Below are 17,335 nucleotides of genomic sequence, written 5' to 3'. Positions count from 1 at the left end.
CTCCCATCTGTTTAGGGCATGGATTTCTTTTTATTCCTTTTGATATTTATGATGTGAAAATAATGTTTGAAACAAATTTTTCCCCACCAAAGCTCACTGACCACAGATCCCAAACTCATCACTTCTACCTTCTCATGTGCATAAGAACTATAGACTGTGAAAAGACAAACTCACGTGGGGATGTTCAAACAAACATGTCACACAACTGTAATGACAGATTGGGTTAGGAAAATCCCAGCACATTTATTCCCTGGAAGGTTTCATGAAGAGAACATTAAGATCTTCTTCCATGCTTCTGGTACAGTTGTCTCAGAAAGGCTTGAACAAAACATTTTGTGGAAGTAGCCACCTCATTAGAGAGCCCTAATGCTATTTACCAGCTTTAAAAATATGTTCTACTGAAGCCAGCAGCATACTTATATACATAGACACATTATGTATAAGTTATACATAGTTCCAAAAGAGATAAAAACCTGATACTGATATGTTAATACTAAATTCTTATTATAATTTAAGATTTAGGGAAAGCTGATAAAGCTATCCCTGTGATTTCCTGGGGATGAATTCTTCTTATGACCTGGGATATGGGATGTGGGTCCAAAATGATGTAAAGAGGAATCCACACCAAAATTGGAATATTAAATAATAATCTGACCCAACCACGTACTTATGACAAAAAAATACTTAATTCCTTTTATTATTTAATCGCTTAGTCATATTTATTTGTTTTTCTGCTTATACTTTTTTATGGTACTGAGAATGGAGCCCAGGGCCTGAACCCAGGAATAGAATATTCAGTGCAGGGTTGTGCTATGGAATTTCACCCCCAGTCTTCTTCGTACTTTTCCTCTTGAGACTTTGTCCAGGCTAGCCCTGCACATAGGCTGTAGCCTAGGAAGGCCTTGAACTTTCAATTTTCCTGTCTCAGCCTCCCAAGTAAATATTACTGGAGGGTTGTGCCACCAGGCCCACCAGCTGTCCTCTTTCAGATCAAACTGTTAACACTATCGATGTTCCATGCCTCAGCCACGGCTACAGAGCCACCGGGACTCCTCCCTTTCACGGCTCCTTTCTCTCACCAAAGAACCCTTCAAGATGACGCCACAGCTTCACATGTAATCAGAAGACATTCAAAGTGCAAGATAATTTACTCTGAAATCTCACTCCAGAATCCACGGCGTTTATTAAGACAAATCAAATTTGTGTAATGAAAACACACAGCAAATGCTGCATTTAGCTCCTTGGCCTCGGTTTGGTGAGTGACTCATGGCTCTTACACGGAGGAAATGCACGATGTAAACATCAATATAAACAAATCAGTGCGTTGAGTAAGTGAAACGCATCCAGCTCCGTGCAGACTGCTCATTACACTCAAAGGAGAGAATTGGAATGCAGACAAACAAAGGAGAACGAGAGAGGTTGGCATGCAGGCAGCTTAGGAATACAAGTTTATGCAGGTCTGAATGCTCATTCAGGTGCCCAAGGTGCTCTTTGAACCTCTGAGGCAAGATCAATGACTTCTTTGCAAGTGTCCCCAACCATAAGTGGCTCCAAGGCAACATCCGGGGACAGCCTGGCTCCGTGACAGTGCTTAGCTATAGGATTTAGGGTGAAAGGAAATGAGGCTAGCCCATCACAATTGATCAGTGTGGACAACATCTAATATCCTCAGCTTCTAGGTGCAGGAAGACCTCCGCAGCCTCACCCCCTTGATCAGAAGACCTTTCTAGGTGGTCGTGGTGTTAAAGTCTATCCCAAGAAGATGGTGGTACATGGTCATGCAGAAAAGGATTAGCAGCTGCTGACTGGTTCTGTCTGTCAGGGATAAAGCAAAATTTCTCCAGTTTTCTCCCCCTTAGTATGCTCACAGCACCCAAATCTAAGAAGCTGCAGACAAGTGCTGGGGACAGGCGAGTCAGGCAACTTCTCTTTGGGTGTGATGAGGCACACGGCCAGAGGAACTACAATGAATGACCAGCGCTCCGGATCAGCTGTAAAACGTTCTGTAGGACAGTCTCTCTCGAGGGGCTGGCGTCAACCATGTAACAGCTGGGGTTCTCCATACGCTGGTAGGTCACTTCCACCCTGGAGACAGAGAGAAGGTGAAAGGTCAGCTTCCTCTCCTACCCAGTTCATACTGCAAAAGCCACTTCCATGACTTGTCACTGTGGCTAAACCCCAGTCTCATTCACCCTGGTGACCATCACTGTCCCTAAACAGATCCAGTGAAGGATTAGTCAGCCGTGGTGTGTCATGACTGGCAACCTACTACCTGCCAATCACGTATCCTGGTCCTTTCTTCTCAGTGTATACTCAGAGTTAACTGGGAGGGACCTTCTTCGTTCTCACGGTAGAAAAGGCAGCTGAGGCCCACTTCACATCCCCAAAGGTCATCCTAGAGTTGGAGACCCATGCACAGATGCCATGAGTCCCTGAAGAGAATTTGAACTGTGGACTTTGAATCATTGTTGAGACTGTGATAGACTATGGGGACTTCTGAAGTTGGACTGAATGCATTTTTTTTTTGCATTGTGATATGGCTACAAGCCTATGGGATCCATGGAGGGGAATGTAGTGGTTTGAATAAGAATGGCCCCATAGGCTCATAGATGTGAAAGCTTAGTCACCAGGGAGTGGCACTACTTAGAAGGATTAGGAGGTGTGGCCTTGTTGGAGGAATAGTGTCCCTGGGGGTGGGCTTTGCAGTATCAGAATCCCAATAGGCCCAATGTCTCTCCCTCCCTGCTGCCTAGGAATCCAGATAGAACTCTTGGCATCGTCTCTGGCACCATCTCTGCCTGTGTGCTGCCATGCTCCCTGACGTGATGATGATGATGGGCTAAACCGCTGAAACTGCAGGCCAGACCCAAAGAAAGGCTTTCCTTTATAAGTTACCATGGTCATGGTGTCTCTTCACAGTAATAGAACCCTGACTGAGACAGATGCTGAAGGTCAAACCCCGGTCCTCTTGCTTATACAGAGTATGTCCCCAGTCCTGAAACTTTTGTGTTTTAATCAAAGTCCTGCCATTTCTGACACAGAAACCCCATTGTTTTCAAGTGGCCATACTGAAGTCAGATGGTAAGGAGCATGGAGACAGAGACTGAGGTGGCTTAGGGGACATTGCCCCTTGATGCACAGGGACTGTGTCCTTTACTCCGTATCCTAAAGCAGTTGTGATCCCAGCTCAGGAACTCTAGGAACTCCCACCACTCCCATCACCCTGGAGACACTTACTTCTGACGGAACACATTATTGGCCTCAAGCTCGGCCTCCTCTTTAGTTTTCTCCAGGCCCCGGCCCTCCAGTCTCTTCACTCTCTCCTCAGGATTCACCGTGAGCAGCAGGACCAGATCAGGCTTCAGCAGGTCTCCTGGCCACTGGTACACAGGGTGGTGGGCAGGGGGCAGGTACTGCGGGCCTCCACTCACCTCGGTGGCTATGGCATAGGTGGCCGTGCTATGCCAGTACCTGGGGAACAAGGCAGTGGTGAGCTCTCATCTCTGGCAGAAGTCAAGATACCGTTTGAGAAGAATCAAATGGGGCTGGATCTGCTGAATTCTTCCCAGCACCACACAAATGAGATACATTTGAACTTTATATATATCACAAAAATCAGAGTGAACAATAGTAGTAACAGGTTGGTTAGTCATGAAACCATATATCTAATTAAAACTATCACATACCATAAGGACAGGTGTCAACCTTTCTGGCTCTTCAGTACACTAACTTCTAGGTGGCCATGAGGTAGGGATGGCAGGTATGCTCAATAGTGCCTTTGTATTTAACACTATGTCCCAAGCTAGTCAAGTCTGGCAGGCCTGGGCCATTTCTCCCAGTGCCAAACTCAAACTGCTCATGAAATTCATGTTCATGGAAAGAAGGCAAGACCACCACCCCTCCTCCCTTCACAGAAATCTAGTTGTCTAACTGTGTGGTGATAACTATACAATGAGGGGACCAAGCCAGGCAGCTGTAGAGAAGACAGTCGTGGCCATATATAGAAAAGAACCTAGCATAGTTTCTGGAAGCCCAACAGCTGTCCACCACCCACATGAAAGGATTCTGTCTCCTTGTGAGACATGGAACTTCCTCCCAGCTTGGATCACATACCATACCATGTTGCTTGGACACACACCGCACCTCCTCGCAGTGATGATACCCTCAACTAGCAAAGTCCCTCCTCTGCCTTCACAGTCCTACTCCCATGAAGGCCCCACAATGGAAGCCATGCTCCTCCTCTGGCTCCTCATACATTGGAAGAGACTCTACTGAGGAACTTCTTTCTGGGGACCACAGCTACTGTCGCAGGTGTGAAATGCTGTCTCCTCCATAGACAATGTATTCACTGAGTAAGGAATGCTCCTTAGTCACGTCTGTGTTTTCAAACACTAAAACTACAAAACCAGCACATAGTAGGCATACAATAAGTGTGTGTTTCTTATGTCTATTAATGGATGGAGTTTATTAGCATGAAATATGTAATGCTCCTCGTGACTGTTGATGCCCACATGCATGCATATGTCAATGGATGATATCTGCTAACATACATGTGCGATGTTACTAGAACGGGCTCAACTCTGTGTGTCCCAGAAAATCAAGTCCAGCCACCGTCATCAAAACCAACGGTGAAGAGCAGGAAAGGGATTCCTATCAGTCCTGTAGAGTCCCACCAGAACAGAAGGCACCTGTATTCTTAGCTTTGTCCTTGGGCGTACTGACATGAGCACCAAGATTAAGTAGGAAAAGGGTAAAATTGTTGGGATACAAGATACACGCATAGCTAGTCAGTCTTGGTCTAGATGTGACCTGGCTGATCATAAACTCAGGATCAGTCAGGAGAGATGTGGCCCCCATGACAGAGTTGCTGTTGCCTAGTGGGTAGACTTGTTGGAAGATGGTCACCCATGATACAATGTCCTAGAATCATAGGTGACCATGGGAGAGAATGACTCAGAGCAAAGGAGACCAAGATCCCATGCATTTCCTTTTTCTTGTCTTTATCTCTCCCTCCTCTCTTTCCTCCCCTCTCTCCCTCTCTCCCTCCCTCCGTGTTCCCTCCCTCCCTCCCTCTCTTTCTTTTTCTCTCTCTCTTGCCAATCAGGCATTAATGGGCATTTGGGGCCTCTGTAGACCCAAATGCAAAGCACTGTTAGTAAAGGCCCCCTTCCCAGCCTTTGTTGCAATCAGATTCTTGTCCTACTCAGGCAACATTCTATTAAAAGTGGACAAATGTAAAACACCATATTCAACATCAAAGAAGAATCACTTACAGCAAGTACTTTTCATATAAACTGAAGAAGACTGTTTCAAGGTTTAATGATTCTCCAAGGCTGGCAGACCGCTTAGACTGTGTGACCATAGCTACCCCTCAATCCTTTCATTTTCAATAGTTTCTGGACTTTTTATCAGAGGGCAAAGGACACAGTAGGGACCACATGGTAGGCCCCACATTAGTCCAGGGGTTGCCATTGTTCATAATAAGAGGAATGATATCTACTAGTTATGATACAACCTTTGATGATCCACGTTCCTTATTAGTTAACTACAGAGACTGATTCCAACCTACCCAAGGCACTATTCAGATATTAGTATAAAGCATCAGGACGTGACATAAGTAGTTAATAATTCAGTATTCCCCTTGTAATCATAATGCATGTTCACAATTGAGCACCTGAATATATATGCAGAGAGAGAGTCGTGTGTCACAGAGAAGGCATTACCCACCTGTCTACAATAACAGGGAACCTGGCTGACTCGTTAGCTATTTCAGAAGCCACCAGATAATTTCCCAAAGAGTAAAATGCCCTTCGAATGATGGTCGGTTCGTCATCAAAGATTTTCCTCCACTGGCTGATGCAGGGGGGTGGCGACTGTAGGAGGACGGCCTGGAGAGACTCCGACACTGCCTGGGTCACGGTGCTTTTACCTGCAGGACGTAAACAGAATGGAACCTTCTGAGCTGAAGTCCTCATGGTCCCTCCCAAAGGTTAGCGCTAACCTACTCACCAAAGAAGAGCAAAGGTCTTTACTCTGCAATTCAACAGAAGTGATTACATAACACCCTGGGATCTACAAGAAAGCAGACTGCACAAAGCCTTGAGGAGCAAGGCAGCAAGCAGACCCCCCGAGCAGCCTCTGCTTCAGCTCCTGCCTCCAGGTCCTACTTGAGCTCCCGCCCTGACTTTGCTTCAGGATGGGGTCTGAAAGCTGGCAGATGGAGTAATCCTTTCTGTTCTGAGGCTTTTGGTCATGGTGTTCAGACAGCAACAGAAAGCTTTCCCTATTCCCCTTCAGGGCTCCTTCATGCTCTGCACCCACTCTGTTCATTCCTCTTCAAGATCCACCTGCTCCACGGCTGCAGCACTTCTCCCAGCTCCTCTCCACCTGCTCCACTTCTCAGCTACTCCACTTCTCCCAGCTCCTCTCCACCTGCTCCACTTCTCAGCTACTCCACTTCTCACAGCTCCTCTCCACCTGCTCCACGGCTGCAGCACTTCTCCCAGCTCCTCTCTACCTGCTCCACGGCTGCAGCACTTCTCCCAGCTCCTCTCCACCTGCTCCACTTCTCAGCTACTCCACTTCTCACAGCTCCTCTCCACCTGCTCCACTTCTCAGCTACTCCACTTCTCCCAGCTCCTCTCCACCTGCTCCACTTCTCAGCTACTCCACTTCTCACAGCTCCTCTCCACCCGCTCCACTTCTCAGCTACTCCACTTCTCCCAGCTCCTCTCCACCCGCTCCATTTCTCAGCTACTCCACTTCTCCCAGCTCCTCTCCACCTGCTCCACTTCTCAGCTACTCCACTTCTCACAGCTCCTCTCCACCTGCTCCACTTCTCAGCTACTCCACTTCTCACAGCTCCTCTCCACCTGCTCCACTTCGCAGCTACTCCACTTCTCACAGCTCCTCTACACCTGCTCCACTTCGCAGCTACTCCACTTCTCCCAGCTCCTCTTCACCTGCTCCACTTCTCAGCTACTCCACTTCTCACAGCTCCTCTCCACCCGCTCCACTTCTCAGCTACTCCACTTCTCACAGCTCCTCTCCTCCCGCCCCACTTCTCAGCTACTCCACTTCTCCCAGCTCCTCTCCACCTGCTCCATTTCTCAGCTACTCCACTTCTCACAGCTGCTCTCCACCTGCTCCACTTCTCAGCTACTCCACTTCTCCCAGCTCCTCTCCACCTGCTCCATTTCTCGGCTACTCCACTTCTCACAGCTGCTCTCCACCTGCTCCACTTCTCAGCTACTCCACTTCTCCCAGCTCCTCTCCACCTGCTCCACTTCTCAGCTACTCCACTTCTCAGAGCTCCTCTCCACCCACCCCACTTCTCAGCTACTTCACTTCTCCCAGCTCCTCTCCACCTGCTCTACTTCTCAGCTTCTCCACTTCTCCCAGCTCCTGTCTACCTGGCTCCACTTCTCAGCTTCTCTACTTCTCCCAGCTCCTCTCCACCTGCTCCACTTCTCAGCTACTCCACTTCTCACAGCTCCTCTCCACCTGCTCCACTTCTCAGCTACTCCACTTCTCCCAGCTCCTCTCCACACCTGTTCCATTTCTCAGCTACTCCACTTCTCCCAGCTCCTCTCCACCTGCTCCACAGCTGCAGCACTTCTCCCAGCTCCTCTCCACCCGCTCCACTTCTCAGCTACTCCACTTCTCCCAGCTCCTCTCCACGCCTGTTCCATTTCTCAGCTACTCCACTTCTCCCAGCTCCTCTCCACGCCTGTTCCATTTCTCAGCTACTCCACTTCTCCCAGCTCCTCTCCACCTGCTCCACAGCTGCAGCACTTCTCCCAGCTCCTCTCCACCTGCTCCAGCCCCACTGCACTTCTACTCAACTCCATTTCAAAGTCCCTGCCCCTATGCCTGCTACTCTGTGCCTGGTGTTTGGCATGGTGTTTGGAGCCGAGTGACTTATCAGAGTTCAAGTCACCCCTGTCGCCTTTAGAGTATATTTAGGTATATTTTTGGACTCCTTTTTACTTAGCCCTGGGTGTCACACTGCCCTGGGCCCATCTCAGATGTCCCAGCCTTTGCCTGGAGCCCAGGACTACAGTGATAAGCATAATCTACTCTAGACAGATATTCTTCACTGGCCCCACTGAGCTCCAACTGTTTACACTCAAGGCCTTTTTCCTCTATCATGCTTAACGCTCAGAGTGCCAAGACTTCATCTGTTTATTTCCTCTTCTCTTGGTCTGTTCAGGCAGATCCCAATGGTACAGTGTGTGTACTATGGGCACACCATCAACACACAATGTGCTCTGAGGGCCCTGTTCTACATAAGAAGGTAATGCGGACAGAAATCTCAAGGTCCAAATCAAGAGCAGAAGGAGAGGGAGCACGAGCAAGGAACTCAGGACCACGAGGGGTGCACCCACACACTGAGACAATGGGGATGTTCTATCGGGAACTCACCAAGGCTAGCTGGCCTGGGTCTGAAAAAGCATGGGATAAAACCGGACTAGCTGAACATAGCAGACAATGAGGAATACTGAGAACTCAAGAACAATCGCAGTGGGTTTTTGATCCTACTGCACGTACTGGCTTTGTGGGAGCCTAGGCAGTTTGGATGCTCACCTTACTAGACCTGGATAGAGGTGGGTGGTCCTTGGGCTTCCCACAGGTCAGGGAACCCTGATTGCTCTTCGAGCAGAAGAGGGAGGGGGACTTGATCGGGGGAGGGAAATGGGAGGCGGTGGCGGGGAGGAGGCAGAAATCCTTAATAAATAAATAAATTTTAAAAAAAAAGAAAATGCACAAAAAAAAAACAACAAAAAAAAGAAGGTAATGGAGCCATTCACAGGGGCCTCCTTCTGGGGCTGGGCCCAGCACTCAGCCGTGGCCATGAAGCTATCCCTTCCTCCTCTCCTTGTTGCTTGTCGCTTTCTGAACTTCACATGCGTGTGCATAGGTGTGTTGAGGTTAAAGGTTTCTATTTTCCTTTTGTCCCACAGAGTGTGAATTATCTCTACATACAAAAACAGCCGACAATAAAAACACAGTGGACCCAAAAGAAAAAGGAGAAAAAAAGAAAATGATCAAAAACCCACAATGGGCAGCTGATGTTAAAAATTTTAGCAGTGGCTAAAAGCCAAGCTCAGCCAGGCCTTGGCACCGTGCCCAGAGCTGCTGAAGCCAAGTGCACTGCTTCTCCCTCCTGATGCCTGGTGACTTGCAGACAGAGTCAGGGCAGTGAGTCACAGCTTCCCCACTGTGCCACCCAGGTTGTGACACAAAAAAATGCCCATGTGGAAAGTACCTTTGACGTTCAAGATAACAGCCAGGGGAGTGGATCGGTGGCAGCACAGCACTTACCTAGCCTGTGAGAAATCCCTAGTCACCGGCACCATGCCCGTAGTTTACTCTCTGTGGCTATGATGGAGCCTGGATCAAAACTATCACCAGGAAGTGAATTTCATCTTACAACTCCCAGGCCACACTCCATGACCGAGGGAAAACAGGTTAGGGATGCAGGCAGACAGAAACTAAAGCAGAGAGAGACGATGGAGGAAGGATGCTTACTGGCTTATTCCTCCTGTGTGGCGTAGACTGTTTTTTGTACAGCTCAGAACCACCTGCCCTAGGTGGTACCACCAACAGTGTGTGGGGTCCTCCCATATCCATTATCGATCAAGAAAAAAAAATGGTTCTACCAACTTTCCTACAGGACAATCTGATAGAGGCATTTTCTCACTTAAGGTCTCCAGTTTGCTGATAATTGTGTGTCATTAACCAAAAAAAAAAGTACAACCACCAAAACAAGGGTATGGCAGCAGTCTGCACCCATCCAAGTGCCACAGGAGAAGCCTAAAGATAACAGCATCCTCCACCATCAGCCTTTCCCTGGACTTGAAAGTTCTTGCTACAGTGTTAACACATTTTTATATTCTGACCCCTCTTGATTTGTCCAGGAAGCTTACATTGCCTCCTTTCTTCAGGTTGCTTCACCAGGGGCCTCTGAACATCCTGTGGCTCCTGGACATAATCTGTACCTCTGTCCAGTCATTGCATCCACCTTCCTTGTTTTCAACATCTGGCCTACTCTTATTTCTTCCTAGAATGTAGCCTGGGTATCACCTTGGGTATCCTCTGAAGGTATCAGCAGAAAAGGACCTCCATTGACCTCCCCTCTCATGCCCCATGGTCAGCCTGGCATTGAGACTCACAGACGGCTCTGTATGGCATTTAGTATTGCAAGGACTTCCTCCTGCAGCCGTTCAGTTCATGGCGGTGACAATAGCTACGGAGCAGTGCTCACTTACCAGTGGCATCCAGTCCTTCAATGGCAATGACCTGGAACTTTCCTTTCTGAATCTCCCTTGGGCATTGGTCAACCAGGTCAAGCACTGCCCGGGCTTCGGGAATAAAGGATGTGCACTGTATGAGGGAAAAAAATAAATAAAACTGCATAAGCAAGGAAGCCCTGGGGCTTCTGGGAACCTGTCGTTATTCTGCCAAAGACAGTGCTGCCCAGTGCTAAAGAGACCTTTTCTAGATTGAACTGGCGCATGGGTTCCTAGAATTTAGAAGCTGGAACACACTCAAAAACAACAACAGCAACAAGGCTGCAACTGTCTGGGTAACACAACCTCGATCCTACACTGGCTAACCCACCCTATAGGAAGGACAAGTAGAAACATAATTCCAACCACAGGCACGATGAAACTCCAGGCCCTGATAGGAACAAGAGATCCCATATACATGAACTGCCCTATAGAGGTAACCAGACAAGTGCATCTACCACCACCAGTCCCCAATACACATACACACACACGCATACACACACACGCATACACACACACACACACACACACACACACACACACACACACACGCCAGGCATGCACACACAGCCCCCTAATGGCCCAGAAAGCTGAGAAAAGTGTTTGAAGCTCGTGCAGCTTCAAGCTGAGATCCTACCGAGAATCTGTACTTCCTTACTGTTCATCATGATATCCCATGCACCTAGGACCTTCAGCTGAGGCCCACTCTCATTCATTGGTGTGCTTGCTGTGAGCAAGGAAAGCTCCCAAGAGCTTTGTAAGTATTAGGCTGGTCCATCTGTGGGAATGCTTCTGTTACTACCACCTTATAGGTTAAGGAAACGGAGGCGGAGTGTTGGAGAACCAGGCCATAAGAGCCAGGCATGGAATCATCTCACTGGCCAACCACCCTAGCCCTGTCCAACCTCTAGCCCTGTCCAACAGCTTGTGAAATAAGGCTACTAGCTACATAGACCAGCAGGCCCTGTCTGCCTGTCCCAAGCACCAGTACACCCCTAGGCTTTTTCCTGGAGACTCTGCCAGAAATCTCTTGTTCTCCATTACAGGAAAATTTACAGATGACGGGGAAAATAAAAGAAAAAAGGTTCGAACAGTTGAGAGGGCCTGCATATGGCCCACAAACTATTTAATGCTTAAGCCCGCTAAACCACGTAGTGTATCTTCTGTGTCCCCAAGATCCCAGATCCGTTGTCTCAGTGTGTGGGTGCACCCCTTGCGGTCCTCTGTTCCTTGCTGGTGCTCTCTCTCCTTCTGCTCCTGATTTGGACCTTGAGATTTATGTCCGGTGCTCCAATGTGGGTCTCTGTTTCTGTCTCCTTTCATCGCCTGCTGAAGGTTAATATTCAGGAGGATGCCTCTATGTTTTTCTTTGGGTTCTCATTATTTAGCTTCTCTAGGATCACTAATTATAGGCTCAATGTCCTTGGTTTATGGCTAGAAACCAAATATGAGTGAGTACATCCCATGTTCCTCTTTTTGGGTCTGGCTTACCTCACTCAGGATAGTGTTTTCTATTTCCATCCATTTGCATGCAAAATTCAAGAAGCCCTTGTTTTTTACTGCTGAGTAGTACTCTAATATGTATATATTCCATACTTTCTTCATCCATTCTTCCATTGAAGGGCATCTAGGTTGTTTCCAGGTTCTGGCTATCACAAACAATGCTGCTATGAACATCGTAGAGCTGGGAACTTACCAAGGCCAGCTGGCCTGGGTCTGGAAAAGCCTGGGATAAAACCAGACTCTCTGAACATAGCGGACAATGAGGACTACTGAGAACTCAAGAATAATGGCAATGGGTTTCTGATCCTACTGCACGCACTGGCTTTGTGGGAACCTAGGCAGTTTGGATGCTCAACTTACTAGACCTGAATGGCGGTCGGGGTTCCTTGGACTTCCCACAGGATAGGGAACCCTGATTGCTTTTCGGGCTGAGGAGGGGGGGGAGACTTAATTGGGGGAGGGGGAGGGAAATGGGAGGCGGTGGCGGGGAAGTGACAGAAATCTTTAATAAATAAATAAATTAAAAAAAAAGATCCCAGATCCGGCCACTGCTCAGCAAATGGTGCCCTTTAATGGCTGGCCTCATTCTCCCCAATTCCCAGGGGACTCTTTACTCCCCCTGCAGGACTTTGAGAATGTATCCCCAGCAAGCATTGCTCAGCCAGGTGTCGCATGCACTCAGCACTCGCTTGACAGAAACCTGCCCAAGAAATACTGAAGACAGAGCCTGCACAGCTTGCTTATGCCAGCTGTCTCACGAATGCGAACAAACAAACCAGGCAGGTGGAAAGCACTTAATTGGCCAGCCGGGGGCAGACCAACCAGCTTCACTTAGCCCCAAAGGGAAAGAACTCTTCCTTACCTCCTCCAATACCGCCCGTGCAGCATCCCTGTCTTGGAACACAGCGGAGTTGAGCAGATCTGGCAGCAATGGGTGCAGAAGGGGCTCCTGTGCCGGCAGGACGCATGCGCAGTCCACTTGCACCTGCCTGTCTCCCTGCAGCTCCCACAAGCGCTGCCACAGCAAACCCTGAGAGTCTGCCTGGAATTCGGCCAGCTGCGGGTGCGCCGCCTCCTGGCAGGAGTTCAGAAGCTGCAGCAAGGCACGCCGGGTGTCTGGGTGGTCGCTAGGGTCGCGCAGCAGGAAGCCATGCTGGGCTTCACCTTCCTGGTCGCCGGGACCATAGCCCAGCAGCTTGCTCAGCTGGCACCGCTGCAAAGGACCGCGGCGCAGCTGCAACAGCAGACGCTGGTGCATCCGGGCCGCTTGCACCCGGGGACCGCAGCCTGTGCCCGGGGCCAGCGGCACGCACAACGCGTAACTGCGCCCCGGGGGCCCTAGGAGTGCTGCCAGGCGTGAGTCCGGGTGACCTGCCGTGTCCCCTAGGACGAAATGAGTCAGGGAGCAATCCGGCATTTCTACAGCGAACCGCCGCTGCCGAACCATGCTCCCAGTACAGGCCCGGTGCCGCGCGCACAGCCGCCGCGACAGTCGCCCGAGCCACAGTGGGGCTCGAGGGCGGCTCACTAAGGCCATGGGTGTCCCGGGCCGCGCCCTCCGCCACGCCTCGGAAACGAAACTGCGGGTGATCACAGGCCCAGGCTCGGTGAGAAACGAAAGCGAAGACGGCTGCCGGCGGGACCTCGGGTGTGGCCGCGCTTTTCCCCGCCTGGGCTTCTCCGCCTCCCACCACTGCCGCGCACTTAACCGCCTCCGGGCGGTTAGGAAATTCTCCCGGCCCTAGGGCTCCGGTGCGTTGCTAGCGCCCCTGTGGTCCCCTGGCAACGTCTGCCCCTGAGAATTCCAGCCTCTCCCGAGGCCTCAGCTTTGTCTGGTTTGGTTTTGTGGTGGCAAGTGCTTCCAGGCGGAGTTTTAAACTTCTCCCAGGCTACTCATTCCTGACAGGTGAGGACTGGGGGAAATGGAAACTGAGGCACAGAGGGATCTCCTCCCAGAAAGCACGCGCACACAACTTCATGACCCACCTGTGCACAGGCACCTGATTCCAGAGACCTTCCAGAGGCTAGCTGTGTCCTGACCTCAGTTTGCCACGTGATAGCCAGTCCTACAACCAGTTTGGGCAGTTCTCCAGCTTCCCAAATGAAGGACTCCTCTGGTGTGCTCCTTACTCAAAAGGAGCCCACTTACAAACCTTTTATGCGGCCAGGCTGCCACATTGAATAACTGCCAATTAAAATCTCCTGCATTGATGTCTAATGTTTTGAAATGTCTCCCTCCCTCCACTCGTGTGTGTGTGTGTGTGTGTGTGTGTGTGTGTGTGTGTGTGTGTGTGTACTAGCTGTGTTTTAGGAGACTCAAGACCACCTTCACCTTGTTGGTTCACAATAAAGATGTGTGTCTCCGCCACGGTTTCACTTTAGGATTTATCACAGCACAAAGAGGGGTAAAAATGCCGCGGGGACAGATGCATCAATACAGTTGGTAGAGCAAGAAGATGCAATGTGCATGGGATGTGCAATAGAATCTGGAGTGAGCTGTTTGAGAATTGCATCACCTCCAACGGTGAGCTGCAGGAACCTGTGTGGAATCATGGCCCAGGACACCAGATAGAGTATCAGAGTCCGTGGTTCTAATTCCTGGAAATAAATATTTTTGGTGTCACACAAAGAAACAAAATGAAAGTAACTTTCCAAGACAATTTGTTTTTGAAAAAGAAAAAAAAAGTGCTTAAGACCTAAACCTGGCTAGGAAGCACAGCAAGGTGAGAAGGTGCTCAGAGTTGTTTGAATGGAAGTATTAACTGTGGCTTTTTCCCATTGGCTATGTCCCACATTTCCAGATTGGCTAACTTAAAAAATTATAATAATAAAATAAAAAAAAAACAGGGCAAAGGAATTGAAGAAAAAGAGGAAGGGGCCAGCCTCTCCAGGCCATCAAGTTCCAGAAAAGCAGCAGATAGGGTTGTCATTTCTAAAAGTTGCATAAAACAAAAAGATGAAAAGAAAACAACTTGAATTCTTTTGCATAAAAGGTTTTTTTGCACAAAATTGAGAGATTTATAGAATGTTGACCCTCCGCCAGCTTGATAGAAACAACAACAACAACAAAAAATAGTTCTGACTTACTGAAGCCCTGACCCATAACAATGTGCTGGGATCCTCTAAATAGAGTGAGATGGAGATCAGCTTTGAGCTCTGACCTTTGACCTTTGTGTAAAGTTATTGGAAGGAGCTGTGAAGGCCTGCACATACACACAGCATCTGTAGCCACTGAGACAGACTGCTTGGCAAGACTAGAACAGAAACTGCTGCTATTGGCTTCTTGGGCACAGTTAATGGACGGACAGCAAGAATCGGCGAGTCAAATATTTGAGTGCCAAGTTAATGTTTTTAGGAGAAAGTGCCTGATGGCACCATCTGGTTCAGATTGAATAACTATGCCTGTAGCAACTTGCCCTTGGGGGCACAGAGATGAGAAACTAGAAGCTGGGAAAATACTTCAAGAAGTCCCTTCAGATGTATGGGTGGATGAATTAATGAATTTATGAGTAGTAGGCATGTATTCTTTTTTCATTTTTTTATTGATTTTTATTGAGTTTCACATTTTTCTCTGCTCCCCTCCCCACCTCTCCTCTCCCCTTCAACCCTCTTTCAAGGTCCCCATGCTCCCAATTTACTCAGGAGATCTTTTCTTTTTCCTACTTCCCATGTAGATTAGATCAATGTATGTCTCTCCTAGAGTCCTCATTGTTGTCTAAATTCTCTGGGATTGTAATTTGTAGGCTGGTTTTTTGTTTGTTTGTTTTTTGTTTTAAAACCACTTATGAGTGAGTATATATAATAATTGTCTTTCTGTGTCTGGGTTACCTCACTCGATATGATGTTTTCTAGCTCCATCCATTTGACAGGCATGTATTCTAAGGAAGGTCTTTCACCTCCAGCGCTTCAAGAGTTTGTTTTCGGTTTCCCAAGGCTGGAAAAGCAGTCCTTTCTGTTTCTATTCACAACACAGGCCCATACTCAGCACTTCCTGGTGCCAGACCAAAGGAAAAACAAGACGAAATTATTCCATGCGTTCACATTTAAAAGAAAAAGAAAACAGGAAGGGTAAGTTCAAGACATTTAAATGTAATAACTAATATATTATAAAATGAAAAAATGGCTCAGGTTAGCTGTGCTTTAGCTAGTCAATTCAAGTGTAGGAAATCAAGAACAGAAATCAGAGCCGTGAGGACACAAGATTTCACAGAGCCACAGACAGCAAAGGACTCCTCACAGAGAGAACATGTCACATAATATACACTAGTAAATTTGGTCGTCACAGTATAAATAAGGAGATCTGAAAGGGAGCATCAACAAAGCAGATTCGTGCAGTGACGGCCGTAGAGTCCAAATCCCAAGTCACGTGCAATAAAATGGTTCAGAAGCTCTAAGCAGGTATATAAGTAGCAAATAGCAAGAAAAGGGGAGTGTTTCCCAGGTAACACCAAATCAGGCCCAGCTGACACCAAGATCAAGCATGAAAGATGCTATGCTATGATCACTGCTGAACTCTCCGTGTGACAATTCAGTGACAGATTTCCTAGAGACTATGACGTTTGCAATTTAGTAAGCAGACTGCACAGCCAAGCAAAGCAACCCAGCCCTGCTGGAGCGCTGTCCCCACCAGAGTGCATGGAGCATGTTAGGAATGCATGGGTACCCAGGGGTCAGATCCCTGGCTGAGGAACAATGCTGGTGGCCTTTGGCTTTTATCATAATGATTTGAATTGGTTTCAGCATGAGACTCCCAAGGAGAAAAGAGCAAACAGGGCCTCTATGAGGTCAGCCATGACCCACACTGACCTTTAGCAGTCTGTAGAAGAGCCCCTCACCCACCTTGGCATTTGTGAGTGGATCTCAGTCCCTGAAGGAGTGGATCTCAGACCCTAAAGGCTGCTGTCTTCCTCCTTGGGAGGCACAACAGCCATGCAACAGCTTTGCTAGAACATCGAGGAGGAGAATGGTGACGGGAGTGTGGGGAGAGCCCTGAGGAGATCGATAATCAGCCGCCCTCGTCAGGCCTGGTCTTCAAGCCGTTATGAACACCAGGACTGTAAATTAGCCCAAAAGTCAAGTTGACAAGTTTTTGGTATCTATGGAGGTCATTGGTCAACACACATGACTGTCTTGTAGCATACAGCAAATGTTTATATAAGTTCCATTGGAAGTCTGGGATTATGAAGAGGGCCTTGAGGATAAAGAGCACTTGCCAAAAAAAGCATTAAGACATGAGTTTGGAACTTAGGCTAAGCCAAGTAACATGGTGGTGGTGGTGAGTGTATGCGTGCGTACATGCGTGCGTGCATGTGTGTGTGTGATATTTCAGTGTTTCTAAAGTAGGTAGAAGCCAAGACTGGAGAATCCTCAGAAACCTGTGCACATACAAGGCTGAAGTACTCAATCCAACAATAGGAGACCCTGTCTCAAACAAGGCAGAAGGCAAGGCTGAACCGCCAAGGCCTCCACAACCCACAACCACACAAGCTCCCTCCATTATACAGAAACAAGAGTCCACACTTCCCTGATCTCTACTCTCT

At 48.4% G+C, this 17,335-nt stretch overlaps 1 protein-coding gene across 1 annotated transcript; it reads right to left on the bottom strand.

The window, feature by feature from the left end:
• Positions 1-1,164: 1,164 nt before the first annotated feature.
• On the bottom strand, positions 1,165-14,004 carry Cmpk2 (cytidine/uridine monophosphate kinase 2). The gene is made up of 5 exons (XM_075984121.1): positions 12,658-14,004; positions 10,272-10,386; positions 5,728-5,929; positions 3,238-3,471; positions 1,165-2,085 (listed from the first exon to the last, which is right to left on the bottom strand). The coding sequence occupies exons 1-5, from the start codon at positions 13,330-13,332 to the stop codon at positions 1,962-1,964; spliced, it is 1,350 nt and encodes a 449-aa protein (XP_075840236.1). The 5' UTR covers positions 13,333-14,004; the 3' UTR covers positions 1,165-1,961.
• Between the last annotated feature and the right edge of the window lie 3,331 nt (positions 14,005-17,335).

The sequence above is a fragment of the Microtus pennsylvanicus genome, chromosome 8 (assembly GCF_037038515.1).
Source record: "Microtus pennsylvanicus isolate mMicPen1 chromosome 8, mMicPen1.hap1, whole genome shotgun sequence".
In the NCBI taxonomy this organism is placed as follows: Eukaryota; Metazoa; Chordata; class Mammalia; order Rodentia; family Cricetidae; genus Microtus; species Microtus pennsylvanicus.
This window is presented reverse-complemented; position numbering and strand designations above follow the sequence as displayed.